Raw genomic sequence first — 18,886 nt, forward strand, 5'->3', positions numbered from 1 at the left:
TTCACCCCTGCTCGAACGCTCGCGACACATCCTGGAGGGAAGCTCTGTCTCCACAAGAGTTTGTACAAGTGCGGTTAGACACGAGGCTACAGTATCATTACAAACAGCAGAATGACAGCAAATTTGGCTTCCTGCTGGAAGCACAATATAGTGCGGCGGGTTACTCCAGGCGGAACCAGTGACAAGTATTTATAGAATTTGCTTGGAGAAGTCAGTTTTCATGAGGTATGACCAGCCTGACTGGGAGACTCTCCAAGTTTGATGGTGCCACACGGTTCTGCCTAGCAAGTCTTGATAGAGTTAATGGAGGTGCAGTTTCCCAGGGTGCTTTTTTTTTTCCTGGGTGTGGGGTAGGTGGGGAGTATGGATCCCTTTCCCTCCTCACCATCTCATTACGTGACATGAGGTGCACGCACATGGGGTGCAGGCAGGGTCCTTGTTCTGCACAGCACCGCAGGTCCTTGGGTGAGCTGGGCTCCTGGAGCTGTGCCAGAGAAATGGGAATGGGAAGTAAAGGCTTTTCTGTTCCCTCCCTCCCTGATAAATCCCCACCTTGTTCTGGACTATTTTTAGGGGTGATTTTTTGAGTCATTAGTTGCTCGTGCACCATCTGCCTGAATTTGCAAATGAAACAATACCTCAAAGAGATAGGAGCTGTCTCTATCCATCTCAACAGGGTGTAATTTATGAAACCTAAATTTAAATGTTAACCATGTTTAAACGTGCTACTGTAGATCATATTAGTAGTAACACCAGCTATTCTGGGGTTGTGGAAGGAGTTTGGGATCAGGGTGGAGTTTATAAGTACTCCCACTTCTCAATTTCCTGGTTAACATCATTCTCTTAGATGATAGCGTTATAAATTATTTCAGACTAGCTCTTTCTGTCTCTATTTAAAAGCTGTATGAGCTCACCACAGCAACTCTTAGCTTAGTTCATCCTGCATTTCCAAGCTTCACAGAAAATGCTTCCTGGAAGAAAAGAAGATCCTGGGGCTCACAAAGATTTTTGGTTTGGGGAATTGGACACAGCATGACTGAAACTGTAAGAGGTATTGAGGGCACACTGTGCAGGCAGGGGGCTGGAATAACACGAGCCGCAGATTTTTAAGCTTTATCGCTATCTGAGAGCCCTCCCCGAATGACTGGTGCTGTCTGAGTGCTAACCAGAGGAGTTTGATAACTCCACTGCACCAAACACCTGCCAAGTCAAAATCCCAGAAACAAAAGAATTAGTTTCAAAAGCCCACCATGGTTTCTAAGCAACGTATTTACTTGTCACATCATTTGTAAAATCCAAACACTTGCAAGTAAGGATATGAATAGTTTAGGACATTGTAAATCTCACACTGCCCATATTATGAGCCACATTTCATTAAGTATAAAAACACACATTTCAAAAATTCATAACCTTCATTTTGACTCATAGCTTGCATGTTTTGTTTTTGTTTAAAATGTAGTGTTAGTATTTTAATGTACTGTTTTTCTTCTCTGAATGAGTGATTGTTTTGAAATATTTGCTGCTTTTTTCAGCTCTTGAGCTTATGTGATTACTATTTGAGCCTATTTTAATGGGAGAAAAAACAATTTTCTAGACCTCATTATTACTGAGAAAAAAAATTGAAAATATGATCTGAACAGCTCAAAAAAACAAGACATATAAATCCCCTGTACATTAAAAAAATGATCATTTGGGGAACTCGAATCCTGCTTTTTCTGTGCTAGCTATCTGCAATGCCACTTTGTCCAATTGTCCTGCTTTTTTTGCAAAACACTTTCTTCTTTTCATCAAGAGTAAGCCTTGAATTTTTCAGACCTGAGAAACCTTCCAAGGCAAAGTCAATAAAGGAGCTGAAATGGAAACTGATTGCAGCCTTGACTATGTAGAAACTTCCATCCCTCTCTAATGGCACGATCAGGAATGCTTATTGTCTTTACTTTCAATCTTTTTCCCATTATTAGATTTCAAATTTAACTCTGTTACACAGCATTCCCAGTGAGCAATTTGCTTTTATTAACTGAGGGTCTATTCGCTCTACCTAAACATCTGAAATCAAAGATTAATGGTGAGGAAATGGGTGGCAGTTTCTCGCAGATTAGTGTCACATAATGAGCTATAGTTTTGAATTATAGACACGAGTTGTATATATGCCGCCACAGCAGAGGAGCCACAGAAGAGAGAATTCTGGTACCAGAACAAAGGCTGGGAGACTGGGACACTGCTCTTTTGTCAGCAGTACAGCTGCTGAATGGACTGGGAAGAACGGCTTGAATGAGCTGCTCTGCAATAAATGGTTTAACAAAGGAGATCGGCTGAATTTCCTAACTCGATGGGCAAGCAAAAGAGACCCGTGTTAAAAAGCGGTGACTTAAGAGATGCAACTGTTTGAACTGAGGGTGTCTGCTTGCTGTAGCTCACGGTCAGACCTCGATGCTGTCAGCAGCAGCCAGGTTGTGGCCCCTTTGCCTGCACCAATGTACCTGTGCTGTGGTAGGGATGCCAGAGGCGGTGTGGCGGGGCAGGAGGAAGCCTCCATCCCCACTCCTGCAGGATGCCCTGGCTCAACTCTGACATTCTTCCTTTGCCCTTTCCCCCGTCCTTCTTCCCTGCCTTGTCTGTAGCAGAGGCAGGCTGGCTTTCTCTGCTCCCCATGGCAGTGATTTCACCTGCATGCTGGAGAAGCAGTGCTGTGCTCTCTCACCTGTGCTATAGGCAGGGTGCCCTAACCCCGGGGAGGATGGGTTTTGTGTAGCAGTGACATCCCACCACTCCACCTGAGACCCCTAAGTGGCTGGGCAGAGGTGGGAGCCAATAAAGAAATGTTGATATGGAAGACCCTGCTTGGAGTCCAGCCGAAAAGCGTGCTTCACAAGAGCTCCCTGGCCAGGAGAACATAAAAGATTTAAAGGAACGTGGTCGAGACACCATGTGACAATCTGGCACGCCAGCAAGCTGAAAGGAAACAGCTTGGACAACAGGAGGACGGTACCCAAACAAATGGCAGCACAGGGAGTGGCTGGGAAACCCTGGGGGAAACATTTGACTTCTCCCAGAAGGAAGCCGCGGGGGTGTCAGCTCGGGGCAGCAGCCTGCTGGGGCTGCGGATGTGAGAGGCATGGCTGTGAGGGCTGGCCACTCGCAGCGAGTGGAGGTGTTGCCGTAGAAAAGCAGCCAGAGAGCGTCACGACCAGAAGTCCTCGTAGTTGTGCCTGCCAAGAGGGCTGTCAGCTCCATCAGGCGATGGGAAAGGATTATCTCTCGGGGCTGTTGCATGGGGAGCTGAAGCTCAGGAGCCCTTGTCACAAATGGCCATGACCAAAAATCTCCTGGAGGCAGAGGGCAGTGAGCAAATGCTGCATCAAGGGACTCAGAGCTGGCATGTGAAGTGCACGTCATTGTGGGCTGCTGGACTTTTCTGCATCAAAGCTACCAAGCTGCTAGGGATGCAAGTCTGGATGCTTTAGCAGGGGGCGATTTTCATACTTGTTTTAGACCTGAACTGAATGTGCCTGTTAATGTCAAGTAGGTAGGCGTGAGAAAGGAGGTAGGGTTAGTCTGGGGAGCAGAGAAGGCGCTGTAGCACTTACAAAGGTGGTTACAGATCAGGTCAAAAGTTCTGCCTCTAACTGTGGCTGTGAAACACAGTGTTGGAAGGATCGCTTTTGGCTTTGAACAGGAGGCCTTAGGGGGAGCACAGCAGCCTGGGAGCACCCCTTCCTGGCTGGTCTTGCTCCTGACTGCATGAACACAAAACACCTCTGGATCACACTAGCTCAGGAGCTGAAGGCTGAACGGAGGGACTGATATCCCAAAAGAGTTGCTTCAAGTTGCAGCTTGCAGAAATATGGCAAATAGTAAATATAGTCTAAGATCCTCGACCAGCAGGATTGGCATCCTGAGTTTATTGAAACTCTCCGGTGTATGATAGATTAGTCTGTCAGACACCAGCTTTCATGCAGATTTCTGGCTGAACACAGGCTCTTTCCTGCCTGCTTGGCAGAAAGCTCTAGAGCACTGCAGTAAAACTCTCAAAACCTGTGTCGCTTGGAAAATATCGCTCTTACCCTTGGGCACCTTCAATCCTACCCAGATCTGGACTGCCACTGAAGTCTGAAGAGAGCAAATCTCAGCAGATTGTGCTGCCTGGGCAAAAGGCAGCGTGCAAACCAGGAGGCTGAGCGGCAGAAGGCAGGGCAGAGTGGGTCTGCAGTTCTGGAGCATCAGCGTTGGGCTAAACTTTATCAACAACACTTCCTACTGCCAAACAATCAGGGCTTCTGTGAGGTGGAAAAGCACTAATAATTTCACGCTGTAGGTGGGAATCCAAGGCCCAGAGGGATTAAGAGCAAGCCTGCCCTGTGAAAAACACTGTGATATTGAGACACGTGAGTTTATAGTAGATCTCAGAGGTAGTGCAAGCTGCTCTTCATCCAAAGTCTGCACAGCCGCAGAGGTCTCTGCACTGTTCTGCTTAGCTAGTGTGGACATAGCCAAAGTTTTCTGATGGATTTACAGAAAATTTGTGCCAGAGTTTGGATTTGGACCATTTACTGTCGTGTTTCTACCTGGCAGTAGCAAGTACCTGGCACTTGCCCTCAGCCTTGCATCTCCAAAGAAGACATAAGTCTTACAAAATGCTCCAGGAGATCTTCAGCATAGCTGGAGAAGTCCAGTCTCATATAGCGTGGAGAGAATAACATGCAAACGAGTTAACATCGGGCACGATCACATGGGCATGGCCAAAGGTTCAGTAGACCACAAGTGTGTCCTGTTACATCCAGGAATGATGTGCCATTCTTCACTGACTGCAGAATTTGACTCGATAGCTTTTCTGAGACAATATGACCGAGATGAGCTCCTGCCATGTTCTGATGGCTCCCATTAGTATCACGCTGTCTTACGTCAGCTTTATCCCCCACCAAGTCACGTTTGGCTGAGAAATTACCTTGCCAGTTGAGGTATTAATGAGGACGTGAGCAAGCAAAGAGCATGATAATGTTTTTGATTATATCCAGATTGTAGGAGAGTAGCTGAGAGGGCTGCTGTGAAGAAACCAAAAAAAACCAGGTGCCATCCTTTCTCACTCTGATTCTTCGTATCAGACAAAATTAAAGTTGCATCCTTGTATCAGGGGGTGAAGGGAGGCAGGTAACATGGCGGTGTGAGAAAAAAAGGGGATATCAGTCTGTGAAATCAACAGATACGTTCAAAGGACCATTGATGTCTTTTGAAGAAATTGCCTGACCTGCATGAGAAAGAATACAGCGAAGGTGAGAAACCTGTGATTAGACATTACAGCTAGTTAAATGCATAATTGGGGGTGCACAGTGTCTTTGTGCAGAGAATAAAAATGTGATTTAAAGTGCAGGTTTTAACCTCTCTGGTTGAGCCTGGGATAGTTCAGAGGGAGATTTTCCTCTCTGATATCGTGCCAGAGGAGGTCAGTTCAGCCCTTGTGTAAGTGTGGAGGGGTGAAGCCCCACTGGGATGTGTGGCTCTTTCTTACCTATGGAATTTGCTTTCCTCTGCTGGTCTGCAGGCTGTCTGAATTTGCCATACCCCAAATCTGTGCTGTCCCTGGCTTACCCCTTGGGAAGGAGGGAAAAGGTGTGGACAGGCAAGAACGAAAAGATAATTTTCATAGCTTATGGGATTCTGGGAACTTTGGAGCCTGGTTCAAATTTTGTTCAAAGTGTAAGTTTTTTTCTTAGTTAAAACTTGTACATTTGCTTGAGAACACAACATGAACTTTAATTTACTCAAAATAAATCCATCAGATAAAATGCCACACTGCAGCGCTGCCAGGTTGCTGGGCCTGGCCAATGCACAGGAGAAGTTGCAGCTGCAAGAGAGCAAGGAGACGGCTTTGTTCCTGGTGTCGTACCTGGAGGAGAGGTGACAGCAGCCTCTTGGGTCTGTCGTCTTTGTCAGCAGAGCAAACAATTGGTCCTGCGAATAACCTGGTTCCACACAGCTACTGCCACGAAAGGCAATCCTGGTGCAGTGCAGGCTGGCGGGAAGCATCCTTACACAGCCAGTCACAGGCCTGACACACGAAGTATCTCATATTGCAGATAAAATGAGAATTGGTGGTACCCTATCACAGAAGCAGCCACCCACGAGAGACTCTCTTGCTTTAGTAATACGCTGAAAATAATTAAGTTTAAAGATTGCATTTGAGAGCACGGGGTGCGAGCAAACACAAGGTCAGGATATTTTGGCAAAAGCCTCAGAGGTTTGGACCTAATGTGTTTTACAGCATCAGAGGATGGGACTGCAGAGCCTTTTTCTTAGGCAGTACTGAAAATACTGACTTTTGCTCCGGTTAAGTTGGTGACACGTCAGTTTTGTATGGCAGGGCTTACCACAGCGACTTGCATATCGCTTTATGTCCAGATGTTTAGGTGCTAAAGCCCACTGCTCTGTGCCACTGCAAAGGTATGAAAAACACAGTGAGAAGAAGGGATTGGTTGGCAGTAACTTCATCTCACCAGCCAACTCGATCAGTATTTCCATTTAAGTTGTGTTGAACTCATCCTGAGTTTGAGGAGAGCGTGACAGAGCTGAGCACGCTTGTCAGCCCGAGCAGGCAGGTGGGGGGCCGCCAGGGAGCATCTGAACGATGTTCAGTGCCTCAGAAGAGGAATTTCACAGTTTGGCTTAGGAAAAGACACTGAAGTGATGGGCAAACAGGAGATGAAAGGTCCCCATGCAGCTCGGGGCCACCGTGAGGTGCTGTAAGTGATCTGGGACTCTGCCAGCTGGATGAGAGAGGGACAGAAGAGCTGTCAGGCGCATGTCAGGAGAGAGCTGAGGTGGCGTGTGGGATAATACGTGATGGTCTGAGAGATGGACTCGCTCTTCCAGGAAAACAGGAACAAACCCACACACCAGTTTTGTAAATCTGGCTCGGGTTCCATCTTGAGGGTTTTGAAGACACTCATTTATTGAAACAGAGAGAAAAGTAACAAAAACATTTATGGAAATCAGCCTGCGTTTTACAAGATATGTTCAAACAATATTTTTTTACAAAATCCCCTTCCCAGTTCTCTAAAGCGTGCGAACGCTGCTCCCCTCCAGACCAGAGCTGGTTCAAAGTGCCTGGGAGCACGGGACAACGTGCTGCCCCCACGGAGCGGGACCCCACGGGGCAAGGCTGTGCCTCTCCCTCTCCCACCACGCGGCAGAGGAGGGCCAGGGACAGCCGAGCCCGGCTTGCTGCCCTCGCGAGGTGTGTGAGGGGGGACACGGCTGCAGCTCAAGGGCTGAACCCTTCCTGCGATCCCCCCAGCAGCAGCAACAGCCCAGATTTCTGAGGATCGGTGTTGGTCAAGTGTGCCACAGCCGTCCTGTTGTCCTGCATGGTCTGCGGCCACACGCATCTGCCCCTTCTGGCTCCTCCAAGAGCTGGCACAGCATCGAGACTGCACGCGTCTGCGTCACGCACCCGGTGCTGCTACAGCTGGTGGTAGCTCTCCTCCACCGACTGGAATTTGGGGGATTTGATTTTCATCCTTGTTTCTACTGAGAAGTACGAAATGGGCCTCGTGTGCAAACACAGTGGCAACGCAGACACGGTAGCTGTGACCCTAGCTTAATTTGGAAGCTGCTTAATCAGAATGATATGCTGCTTGCATAAGGAGCCTCTTGTAAGAGGATGCTCCTCTAGCTCCGGCTAGATTTATCGCGGAGAAATGTTGCTTTGGGGAAAGCAATTGCTCATACAGCAACTGCATCATATTACTGCATGCCATTTAGTATGGTTCTCTGATGAACATCTATTGATTTTTAAGAAAGAATGATAGACCGGACAAGTTTTCCTTCAATAGAAACAAAATTACTGGTGAATAGGGATCCAGCCTGCGAGAGATGCTGGCTCACCACCTTTTCCCCAGCAGGTGTATACGAGGTCCCTCAAATGAATCTCTCAAGCAGCATTTGCAAAGGGATCGTCAGGTCACACTGGGGCAGGCACTTAATTAACTCCTTCTGAGAGCAAAGGCCAGATCATCCTGCAGGGGCAGGGTTTCTTGGGATGGCCGGCTGTTTCAGAGATGTGGATAACCATCTGAAAAGTTCAGCCACAGCTGGACCTGCGTAGAGATGCTGTGCGGTAATCTAGCGTGAGATTTGGTAGCCAAGAGCCCTGGGCTCTGCTCTCGATTCCATCGCTGCCTTGCTGTGTTCTTTGGAGGTCACTTAACCTTTCTCTGGCTCATTTTCTCCGTTAGTATAAGGGGGGGATGATACTAACCAGCTCGCAGGGAGTCCTGAAGCATGACTAAGCTGTGTTTGTCGTGCACTGTGCAAGTACAAAGTACGTCTGAGGCCTCCAGGAGCAAAGATGGGAAGAGCTGACAGGAGCTGCTGGCTCCCTGCCCGAGGTTCAGCCCCAGAACTCGGCTCCCAGGGGTACCGGGAGGGAGCACGAGGTTTGTCACATGCATAATTCTGGGTCTTGTTTCGCATTGCCCGAAGGACCCTGCTCTGTTAATTATTTTTCTTATTATCTACGCTGTGACAGTTGAATCCCTCCTGCAGACCTGGCACCTGGTTGCAGCCCAATCGTGGGGAATCCCTTCCCGGAGCACCAGAGCACACCTGAAATCTCCAGCAGCTCACCTGGGCTGTGCTGGGTGCCTTTCAGTGCAGCAACAGCCCCAAAGGAGGAGAGTGACTCTTCACTCAGTCCTCTTTAGCTTTGCCTAAAAGCATTTTTTTAGCATGATCGAACATTGTCAGCTTCTGTGGGCTTTGTTTCTACTTGCAGGACAACTGTGTGCGTGCAAAGAGAGGGGGCTTGAGACAGCCTGGGCTGTAAGGAGGGAGGGGCAAGCTTCTCACATCTGCTGTAAGGTGCTGGAAAGCAGCAACGTGCAAGTGGGTGTACATAAATTTAGGTGATGCAGACCAGCTGAGATAAGGTAACGTACTGTTGGGCTCTTGTGCTCACGTCAGGGTCCTGAGAGGTGCAGGTGGTGGCCAGCATTAGGGAGCTCGTGGCTCCAGAGTTGCTGGCAGGGGTTGTTGTGAAGCACAGAGGGTTATCTTACCTGCTTGGTGAACGTGGAGGGGGGCAGCGGTGGGAAACGTGAACAAACCTTGCTGATCTTAATACAAATAATAATCTGAAGCTGGAGTAACCTTTCATTTACACCTGTTCATTAGCTGCGGGGAAGGCCCTCCTGATCTACCACAGCTGAACTGAAAAGCATGCTCTTTTTAATTAGAAGGAAGCATCTTTTTGTCATCAGACAGAAGCAGTGCCTGAAAAGAGGGCTCTGCCCAGCACTGGAAACAAGTCCATCCATAGCTTGCATCTGAAGCATGTTGCAGCCCTCATCATTTCAGAACTCCTTAAAGGAAGGGTTTCAGCTTTTCCTCAAGTGCTCTTGTTGTGCAGCATCCCCCTGGAAAAGCCTAGTTTGTTTCGGAGCTCTGTTGCGTGGTGGTGTTGTAGACGAAGTACTTTGCCTTCACTGCAAATTGTTTCAAGGCCACGCGACATGTGAACGAGTGCATGGGCATCGCGTTGCAAAGTTCACCCAAGGTGCGCTTGGCTGTAAGAAATAAACACTGACTAAGCAGCTTTGACTTGGGAATGTCGTGGCAAGTGGATTTAAGTGGATATATTCTTCCGGCCTTTAAAATACATCTCTGCTGCTCTCCTGCTGTTCTGGTACGTATGCTTTGTGGTACCAGGCACAGTGAGCACTTAATCATTTTATAAGGCAGCCAAATACAAATTACAAAGCCAATTAACAAATACTTTCCTCTACAGGATTTATACTGCAGCTTGGCTCTGTCCGTAGGCAGACTAGCATAGAGGGCACTGTTTGAGAAATAAAGTACTTCAGTTTATACCCAATTTCCGAGAGTTTAAATGGCACTTCAGCACAGGCTTAAATGCTGTGCCCCTCTTTTGGGGGTAAGTTATTCTCTCAAGCAGGGCACAGAGTATGGGACCAGGAGATGAGCTCCTGTTTGAGCTGCAGATATGCTCTGTGATGTCGGCTGGGTTGCTTACTCTGTGCTTTAAATTTAAATGAGAATTAGGTCTCTTTTTCACTCTTCTGTATGTGTTCAGATGGCAAATTTTTCAAGTTTGGGTTGGATAGATTAGGAGGGTCTTTACACCAGCTAATGTCATATACCTGAGCTGGGGGCTAACACACTCCCCTGCAATCAGAGGGGCCAGTGAGAGGAGCCACTCTCCGCTTGGTGCTGTAGGCTTCTGCTGGGAATCAGCCTCCAGAGGAGCCACCACCATCCCACTCTGTGTCTAAGGCAGCAACACCACGGTCTTGGCTGAGACTTCAGGGTATCACTGATTAACATGGACATCTTCAGAAGTGCACAGATGTTGTGAGTAATAAGGTTAGTAGTTATGAGCAACAAAGTTAGTAGCAATAATAATTAGCAATGTGAGGCACCTTACAATGTATATAATAGCGTTTATCCCAGAATACTTAGAAGAGTTTAGCCTTTTGCTCTGGAGGTGGCTGAAATGCAGCTGACTCTGGGGTGAAAGAGAGCTTTCGTTGTAAAACCATGGAGTGAAGGTACGTGACCTTTCCGAACAGAGAGTAAGAGGGTTGTCCTATCCCTCCAGGTTTGTGCACCAGCTTCCTATATGGGCGAAGGAGGTTATTAGAATAGCTGGTTGCGCCAAGCAATTGCTCTTCTGGTGTAGTCCAGAGGGGCTTAATTTAAGAGAGAAAGGAATTAGCCAACATTTACAAGATAAAGTGGGGGGAAAAAAAAGACCAAGAAAGCACCTCATCTATTCATGCAGAGATCTTGGTGTTCTCATATATTTCTTAATGCTACTCTTCCAGCTGCTTTAAATTATAGTTCAGCAAGGTATTAAACAGACATAACTTCAAATACGAACAGAAAAAAGACACAAATGGGGCAATTCTAGGTATAATAAACCATGCCTGTCATTCAGAGACCTTGTTCATTCTTGGCCCGAAATTGCATTTAGAATGCAATTCATAACAATGGCACTGTCTTATTCAGCAGATCTTTCCCCTTGGCTTTTCTCTCCTCGTATAGTTTTACAGAACAAGTATGGTTAGAAGAAGGTGTTATTAATTACAGATTAGTCGGTTCTAGCCGGACAGGTCGGCTGGTGTCTCTGGTAGCCTCGTCTGCCTAAGGGTGTTCATATTGCTGCTGATGAGACGTGAGAAGGATCAAACAAACAAAAAGAAACTGCCAGTGGCTGTGCAGCCACCAGGTAAAGCAAGCTGATGAAAAATGAAGGGAAACCCACCTTGCTGTAAGAAAGCTACAAGGTCAGGTTTAGAGAGGTGAGGTTAGTGGGAAGCTTTTGGAAGATCGTCGTGCTTCTCACATTAATACTGTGTTTCTGCCTGGTTTAGGTGTCAGCCACCCGAGTGATCTCACCACTAATGCTTTGCTCAGGTGCTGCGCAGCAGTCACTGAGAGGACGGAAACTGGCTTTATTTAAATGGACACTAATTCCTGTCTGCATCTGTTTTGGCTGAGTGCAAGGAAAACCGTGTCCTTTAGCTACATCTTTTCCATTAAATATATTTTGGTTGAATTTGCTGTGCAGTACTACTGGGAAAAAAAACTAATATTAAAATTTATTACTCAGTCAAACTGTCCAGCTTTTTACAAGACTGAAACAAGGAGCTGGAATCTGCTGTATGACTTCCAAAATCAATGCATTTAAATAGCATGCTTAACAACAGGATAGCAACTTCAAATCCCTGGTTATGAGAACTTTCTCCTTAGGGTGTTGTAACACTGGAGGCCAGTGACATGCTTAATTTCTGCAGGAGAAGGCTTATATCTCATGATATCTCATGTCCTGGAATTGCATTAGTATTTTGGTGAGAGCAGCATGTGCTTCTAGTCAGATCAGTCACTGGAGGAGAATTTTCCTCCATTTTGAGATTTTAGCTGTATGTAGGCTTAGTGCCTCTGGTCAGCTGCATGCATCTGCAGGGCATAATATTTAAGTCTGTAGCTGATGCCAGAGAGTTAATAACAAATTACCTGGGAAAGTGTGCAGTCCTTAGAGACAGAATAAGGTTTCAGAATATGAAAGAGCTGCTGGATCTCAGGTGATAGGACTAGGACAGAAGACGGAGGTTTTGTGTGTGTATTTCTCTGCATACTTATAGGAGGTGTAATAATTACTGATACATTTTGTTCAGATATTGCTAATGGGACTCATTCTTCCCTGGGTAAGCAGTCCCAGTATAGAATAGGACAGAGGTGGTGCAAATCAAAGCTACATTGGCTGAAGATCTGGTACCGAGAGTTTGACTTTCAAGGTCCCTCATCATCCTTGTCCCCACCCATCTTTATTGACAGTCTGCAGTGGTTGAGATCCTTTGATTTATTTATAGAACTGGGGCAAAATATACAGACAACTCTATGATTATGACTTCCATGATATTCAAGTGAGAGATAACAGAAAAAGGAAAAATTGCTCAAGCTTCTTAGTGGTCATTGTGACCCCATATGAATTTCTCATGTGTGGAAGTTTGAGTAACTTTCTTTGCTTGGGCAGAGTGAGCTGCTGACTACAGACTCAAATCAACGCTCTTCAGAAGAGTCCCTAGGACCTTTGCATCACTATAAGAGCTTTCCATTGACTTCTTGACCTCACTGACGTAGGACTTGCACTTGCATTTTTGGTAGGTAGGGGAATGTCTGCAGACTACCACTTATAGGGTGGGTGAAGCTCCACCACCAAAGCTGCACTTTCTGCTGCTTAAACAGCGCCACCACAAAAACATTGTTCACCTGGTATAATATAAATGTCTTCTCTGGGAGGTTGCGGTGACAGGGATGTTGGAAAAGGATCACAGCTCTTCACACCGATGAAGATGACAAATGGGATGCAAAAATATGAAGCTAGGTATGGCCAAAAGCCTCAAGCACACAATCAAGTCCATATGGCTTAATACATGTCAGCTGATTGCTGGTAACTGCATTGTCTTAGCAAGCAAAAATGTGAGATAAAACCTGTTAACTAAGACTCTTCCATAGATGCTTATGCAAATGTGTCTTCCTCCCTATTTGTGTTGGGATATGAACATGCAGGGAGGGCTGCAGGAGCTCAGCTGATGTGTTGTATCTCATGCTGCAGTGACTTCTGTCAGGAATTCCCTTGCTTTGCCTTTGGAGATGTGATGACAGGAGGATTGGGAGTATCTGCAGTCACTGCCTTGATTTCCCTGCTGGTTTTCTGTGCAGAGAGATTCTGCTGAGAAGTATCTGTCCTCTCCTCCTCCTTTTCCACAAAGTCCATCTGCAAGGATAGGCTTGGGGGGGCATACTGCAGGAGGCAGCTTTGCTCCAGCTGACTTCTATCCAACCCCAGTTTTCTCAGTATGCAGTAAAAAAACATGAACACAGCCCTTACAGGGTTTCAACCAAAGCCCTTTGAGGGTCTTGAAATAGACTCTGTTTTGTTGGGATTTCAATGTGGGCCTCCATTACGAGGTTTGGAGTATTTTACTCCAGACCTGCTCAGAGCTTTGCTAAAAGGCTTACTAAGACAAATGAGCAAGGGACATATTACTATTTTTACATTCTTTGGAGAGAAATTCTAACAGGCCCTTGTTGTCCATAGAAATGGATAACCAAAAACTATTACTTGTGTTTATAACTTCTCCCTCCCTTCTTTTGATAGCCTAACAATTTGTATTTCTGCTTGCTCATGCAGGAACTACCTCTTCAGACTTAGTCTACACAACGTTTCTCTCATTCAGGTATGTTCACTTTTTACTCTCTTGTTTTATTTGACTTGCTAACAATGTTCTGTAGTATTTGACGTATGTTTTCAGAAGCCTGTAGAGAGTAAATTTGCAGAGTGGTGGAGCAGGGAGAGGACAAAGTCAGAACCTAGTGCTTATTTCCACTCCTGTGATAATGCTGGGGGAAGGCTCTTGTACACTTGCCCATTTGGACAGCGCTCTCTGCTCTTGATTCTTGAGTGTTTGGGTGGTAACAGGATGTGCCAAAAATATGGCACCTTAAAGGAACAAAGCATGTAGTGTAACTGATACAGGCTTAAACAAAACAATGGATAACAATCCTCCTTCATTAGAGGAGATGTTGACGACACGTAGGAAAAGCTTTTACTATTCTTGTCGATCCCCATTTTGAGTCTATGTCGGCCCTCAAGACCATGGACTGCTGAGAAACTGTTCTGCTGAATGCATTGCTAAAACCAGGGTTGGACTTTCAAGCATTCAACAGGCGAAATGGGAAGCAAAATCTATATTAACCATGGCAGAGTGGAGGTAAAGCAGCTGAAGTCTGAAGGGGTTCGCAAATGTCTAGCAGTATTAGGACTTTCCTCCCACTGCACTGAAACTGGAATTGAAAGATGCAGCAAATACGGTTGATGAAACCTCCAATCTTTAAATTAATAAATACCTACGTTCTGGGAAATTTCCTATGTTCTACAGTTGCTAGAGCACCAAGGATGTATTCAGCATTTTTCAGACGGAAGGAAGGGTCTTCTTGCTCTGCCTGGCTATGTAAAGAAGCCATTAGGCTAGCATTGCCAGCTATTCCCATGTGCACAAGCCTTGTGCTGTTAGTAGGGGGTACAAGTATAGATGGAGAGAAGAAAAGATGTTTAATGGTTGTAAAATGCATTGAATCTTCCTTTAAAAGGAAAACAAAGTCCGGAGTTACCAATGACAACAATAAAGAGTTAGAGAAGCTGATACTCCCATTTGGCAGGAGTTTTCCTTTGCAGAGCTGTATTAGCATGACTGGAAGGATTCCAGCGAGCACACAGGAGAGGGAAGTCTCTGTAGTTATGCAAGATGCCATACCTTCTGCAATGCCTGTGATCACACTGCCTGACACAGCCTCTTTTGCTCGTCAGATGAGGGGTCCCCTTTCCACGAAACCCAGTCGTGAATTTCCTTACACACTTCTGAAGTCAGGCTTGGCTCGGGCCCTTTTCAGTGCAGCAAGTTTCCTTTCCTACATGGCAAAAAAATGGGAAGTCTCCTTCTGTGGCACTGGAGGATGCTGTGGGATCTCCGGGTTAACATAATGAGCTTAGTTTGCTCCTGCTTTCTGGGTGTATCCGGTCACTTTGCCAAGACTTTTTGCATGACAAAGAGAGCATGGAATTATGTTGACACACGTGTTGGGAATGATGGAAGCGATTGTTTCCCGACCTAATGGTTGCCTAAGTAGCTGCTTGGCTTGTCTCCATAAAGCACATGATGCAGCTTAGAGGCACCCCCTCCCACCTTCCCCTCGCCGTGCATCATTTTAAAGATCGGATCAGAAAAGGAGACAAGAAATGCAGGGAATTTGCAGTTAGACCTATGGAGAGAGAGAACGCAGTTTAAGAAGTAATCGCAGTGCTAATTTGGGTTGTTTAGTATCTCCTCTTTGTAGCTAAAATACAGCGTGGATCTCGTCAGACCTGATCTGGGGGTAGTTTTTCTCCTTGAAACTGTGGTCTGATTTATTTCTGCTCATGGGACTTACTCTTCAGGTTGCCAGTGGTGCTGAATCTGCCTCAAGGTGCAGGATTGTGTTGGCAGATATCTGCTCCCTGTTTGTACTACCGTGAGGTGAGGGCAGAAGCATGAGGAGAACAGTTTTTGGAGGCAGCAGGGTGTGCTGGCTGTGGGCAGAGCCTGGAAGCAGGAGGAATACACCTCTCTACAGCAGCACTGGGCGAAGTTTAAAGCTGGTTTTCACTGAGAGCTCCTGTGCAATCTGCTGTATCCCTAGGCTGTACCATCCCTGGGGAAAAGCCAAGGGCACATTTCAGCCCCACAGCAGTCATGGAAAGGAGAGGAGGCCAGGGGGCTCCTGTGAAGGAGAAGATGCCTAATCAGCTTTTCAGCAAGGGTGGCAACCGCCCCTCGCAGAAGCAATACCCTGGTGCCACCACTTGCTTGCACAGCACATTCAGTACTTCGGGCTGTCATTCTGTAATGGGGAGATTTACTAGCCTGCTCTGCCTAATGCATGTTTTCCGTGACGGTTATCTTTTCTTTAACAAGAAAATGAGTATTTCCTGCCATTGAGCAGGTCATAAAGTTTTTCATCATAACATTACTTTATTCAATGCTTTTCAATGGGTATAAATTCTCCTTTTTCGGGATTATAATCCCCTTTATGTCTATTGCATATCACAAGAGCAGTGTTAACTATGTCGTTACTCACTGATTTTAGAGAGCTCCCAGACTTTCAAAGGCTGCTTTTTCCTTCTACCTGTTGAATGACTGTGGGTAGCTTTCATTTAAGCCCAGTGCTATTAAAAAGAGCAAGGGTTCTCCATCAACTTCAAGGATCTTTTTGTGAAACCATCACTCCTGAAAATACGTTTCAGGAGTCTTTAGTTTCAGAAGCTAAAGTTCTGGTATTATGTCTGAGTCTGAGCTGGACTGCCATGAGTGTAAATTTGGTTTTGTGATCTCCCCAGAAGAGAACACTGTGGAGCACCATGCAGCCATTCCACAGGGCTGGGGTAGGAAGTTACTGTCTTCGAACTGCAGCAGACTAAAAAGCAATATTTAGCATTATGTGGGCAAGGTACTGCATAAGACCCATGTAAAAAGATAGCATTACCTAGTAGAGCAGTTGTGATTTCAGGGGAGGGGAGGAAGATTTTAGAATGTGTCCGCTTCTGGACTACGTTATACTTTCATAACGGGGTAGCTTCCTTATCTTTCTTAGCTCCCAACTCTTTGTTTTGGGTTTCTTCTCCTGAACTAGATACTTTTATCCCTGCTGTTCTGCTGTGTTCCAAAGCTTGCTCTTGACTTGGAATTTTTCTGTTGGTTCTTCTGAGGTTGTTACACCAAGAACTGTAGCACCGAGCTTTTACATGAGAACTGGTGAGCAGAACAAGCTCGTTTCCTGGTAGAACAGTTCTCTGGGCTTTTTTTTCCCTCTCTTTGTTTCTGAAATGTGTTTCAGCAGTTCCATTTGGGACCTGAGAAACCTTTCACCACTTGAGTGTTATTTGCAAGAAAAACTTTGGTGGTGGTTATTTTTTCTTGTGAGAAAAAAAGTTTGGCTGAATGTCAACATCCAGAAGGGAATTGGGGCCAAGGTATTTTGGGGATCGCTTGTGATTTTGTTTGCCTCGGCCTTTCTTGCCAAAATTGAGGCACGTTGTTAGTGAATTTTTGAAAATCAGCATCTTGACATGCCCCAGGTGGGGTATCCAAAAGCACCTGTTAATTTTGGAAACTTTGGCATATAGCATTGAAATTCTTGCAGCGGTAAAAGAAACATAGTTTTAAAATGGATACTGCTGTTAATCTTTTAGCATCTCTTTTATACAAAATCCATGTAACGTTTCGTCTCCATCTTTAAACTCCCCTTTTGTATGCATTATAAGCTCTAAATACTAGACATTTCATAGAACACGTTTTTAAAATGATGTGCACTTGGAGCACATGCTGTTTAATTCATGCATGGGCCTGAAACAAGGTTAGCTCCTAATCTGCAGCTTTCACAGTGAGGCCATAGAAAAGTCTGTTTTATACTGGAGTTTGTAATTAATGGAGTAGGTGGAAGGGTCATTTTAAAAACATAAGCCTTTGAGCAAATTTTAAAAAATGCACGATGCTGATTAGGTCTTCTTAGCAAGGAATGCTACTCTCTGGTGTGCATTAAAAGCAGGCTACTTGGCAGGCATTTCATAAGTCCCAGTACGGTGCCTACCCCCTGTTCACCCTGATTTTACCTGGAATTTAAATTTCTCAATAGAAATGAGTGGGAAATGATTTTTCCATCTCCAAAACCTTTTTGAGATGCCAAGATATTTTGCACTGTGATGAAAATAAGACTTTTTGACATCTTTGTAAAATCTAAAAGAGAAGGAGGTAGACACATGGTTGCTTGGGATGAAAATATTCTGGGCCAGGTTATTTTCTGAAGTGACTAGAGAGAGGATTTAAATGTGCGTTTTTCTCATCTCAAGTGATTAACTTGGTTTGTTTGGGGCATCTTTCCCTTTCCCTTTCCCTTTCCCTTTCCCTTTCCCTTTCCCTTTCCCTTTCCCTTTCCCTTTCCCTTTCCCTTTCCCTTTCCCTTTCCCTTTCCCTTTCCCTTTCCCTTTCCCTTTCCCTTTCCCTTTCCCTTTCCCTTTCCCTTTCCCTTTCCCTTTCCCTTTCCCTTTCCCTTTCCCTTTCCCTTTCCCTTTCCCTTTCCCTTTCCCTTTCCCTTTCCCTTTCCCTTTCCCTTTCCCTTTCCCTTTCCCTTCCTTTATGACCAAAATTTGCCCTCTGGACCCAAGAGGCCCTTCCAGACTTTCTTCTAATAAGTTTAATAGAAGCTGTTAGGATTTCATCAAATGTTTTGATTCCAATTATTTCTTTTAATGGAAGATCTTTTGTGAAACAGTTTCTAACCAGCCCTTTGATGTTTGTTTACTCACCACTTATGTTATATCAGCTTAATAGTATTTAAAATACTTTATGAGTATTCAGTCCCTTTCTTAAAAATAAACCATATTTTAACAGAATGTGAAAGAATAAAAGAGTGTACCTGGTGGAAAACTATTTGGAAGACATGCTATTGCACTTTTTAATTCACGCTGAAATTTTGAGATTAAAACATGTTTTAATAAGCAATCTCATTTTTTGTCCTCTTGAGTGAGAATTAAGTTCAGAAGACAGCATTGTACTTCTCGGATAGTCTGAATTTGGGATGCTTGCCTGTGGGGTTACGCACTGCCCAGTACCAGCAGAGCTGTCAGCAGCTAGATCTCTAGTTTCCTAACTACAAAACGTCGGGATGCTAAAAAACACATCAACTCCAAATTGATAAATTGGCAGCACGTACATCCCTGTAAGCTCTTCTGAGCATGTTATGCAGTCACCAGGGCTAAACTTTATGAATTTTC

The 18,886-nt window shown here is 45.4% G+C and overlaps 1 protein-coding gene across 1 annotated transcript in view; it reads left to right on the forward strand.

The window, feature by feature from the left end:
* The window catches only part of SEMA5B (semaphorin 5B), a 219,402-nt gene that overhangs the window by 97,934 nt on the left and 102,582 nt on the right, over positions 1-18,886 (forward strand). Inside the window, 1 exon segment of the mRNA XM_040561085.1 lies at positions 13,712-13,757. Coding sequence (XP_040417019.1) covers positions 13,712-13,757 — 46 coding nt within the window.

This window comes from Cygnus olor, chromosome 6 (genome assembly GCF_009769625.2).
Source record: "Cygnus olor isolate bCygOlo1 chromosome 6, bCygOlo1.pri.v2, whole genome shotgun sequence".
Taxonomy (NCBI): Eukaryota; Metazoa; Chordata; class Aves; order Anseriformes; family Anatidae; genus Cygnus; species Cygnus olor.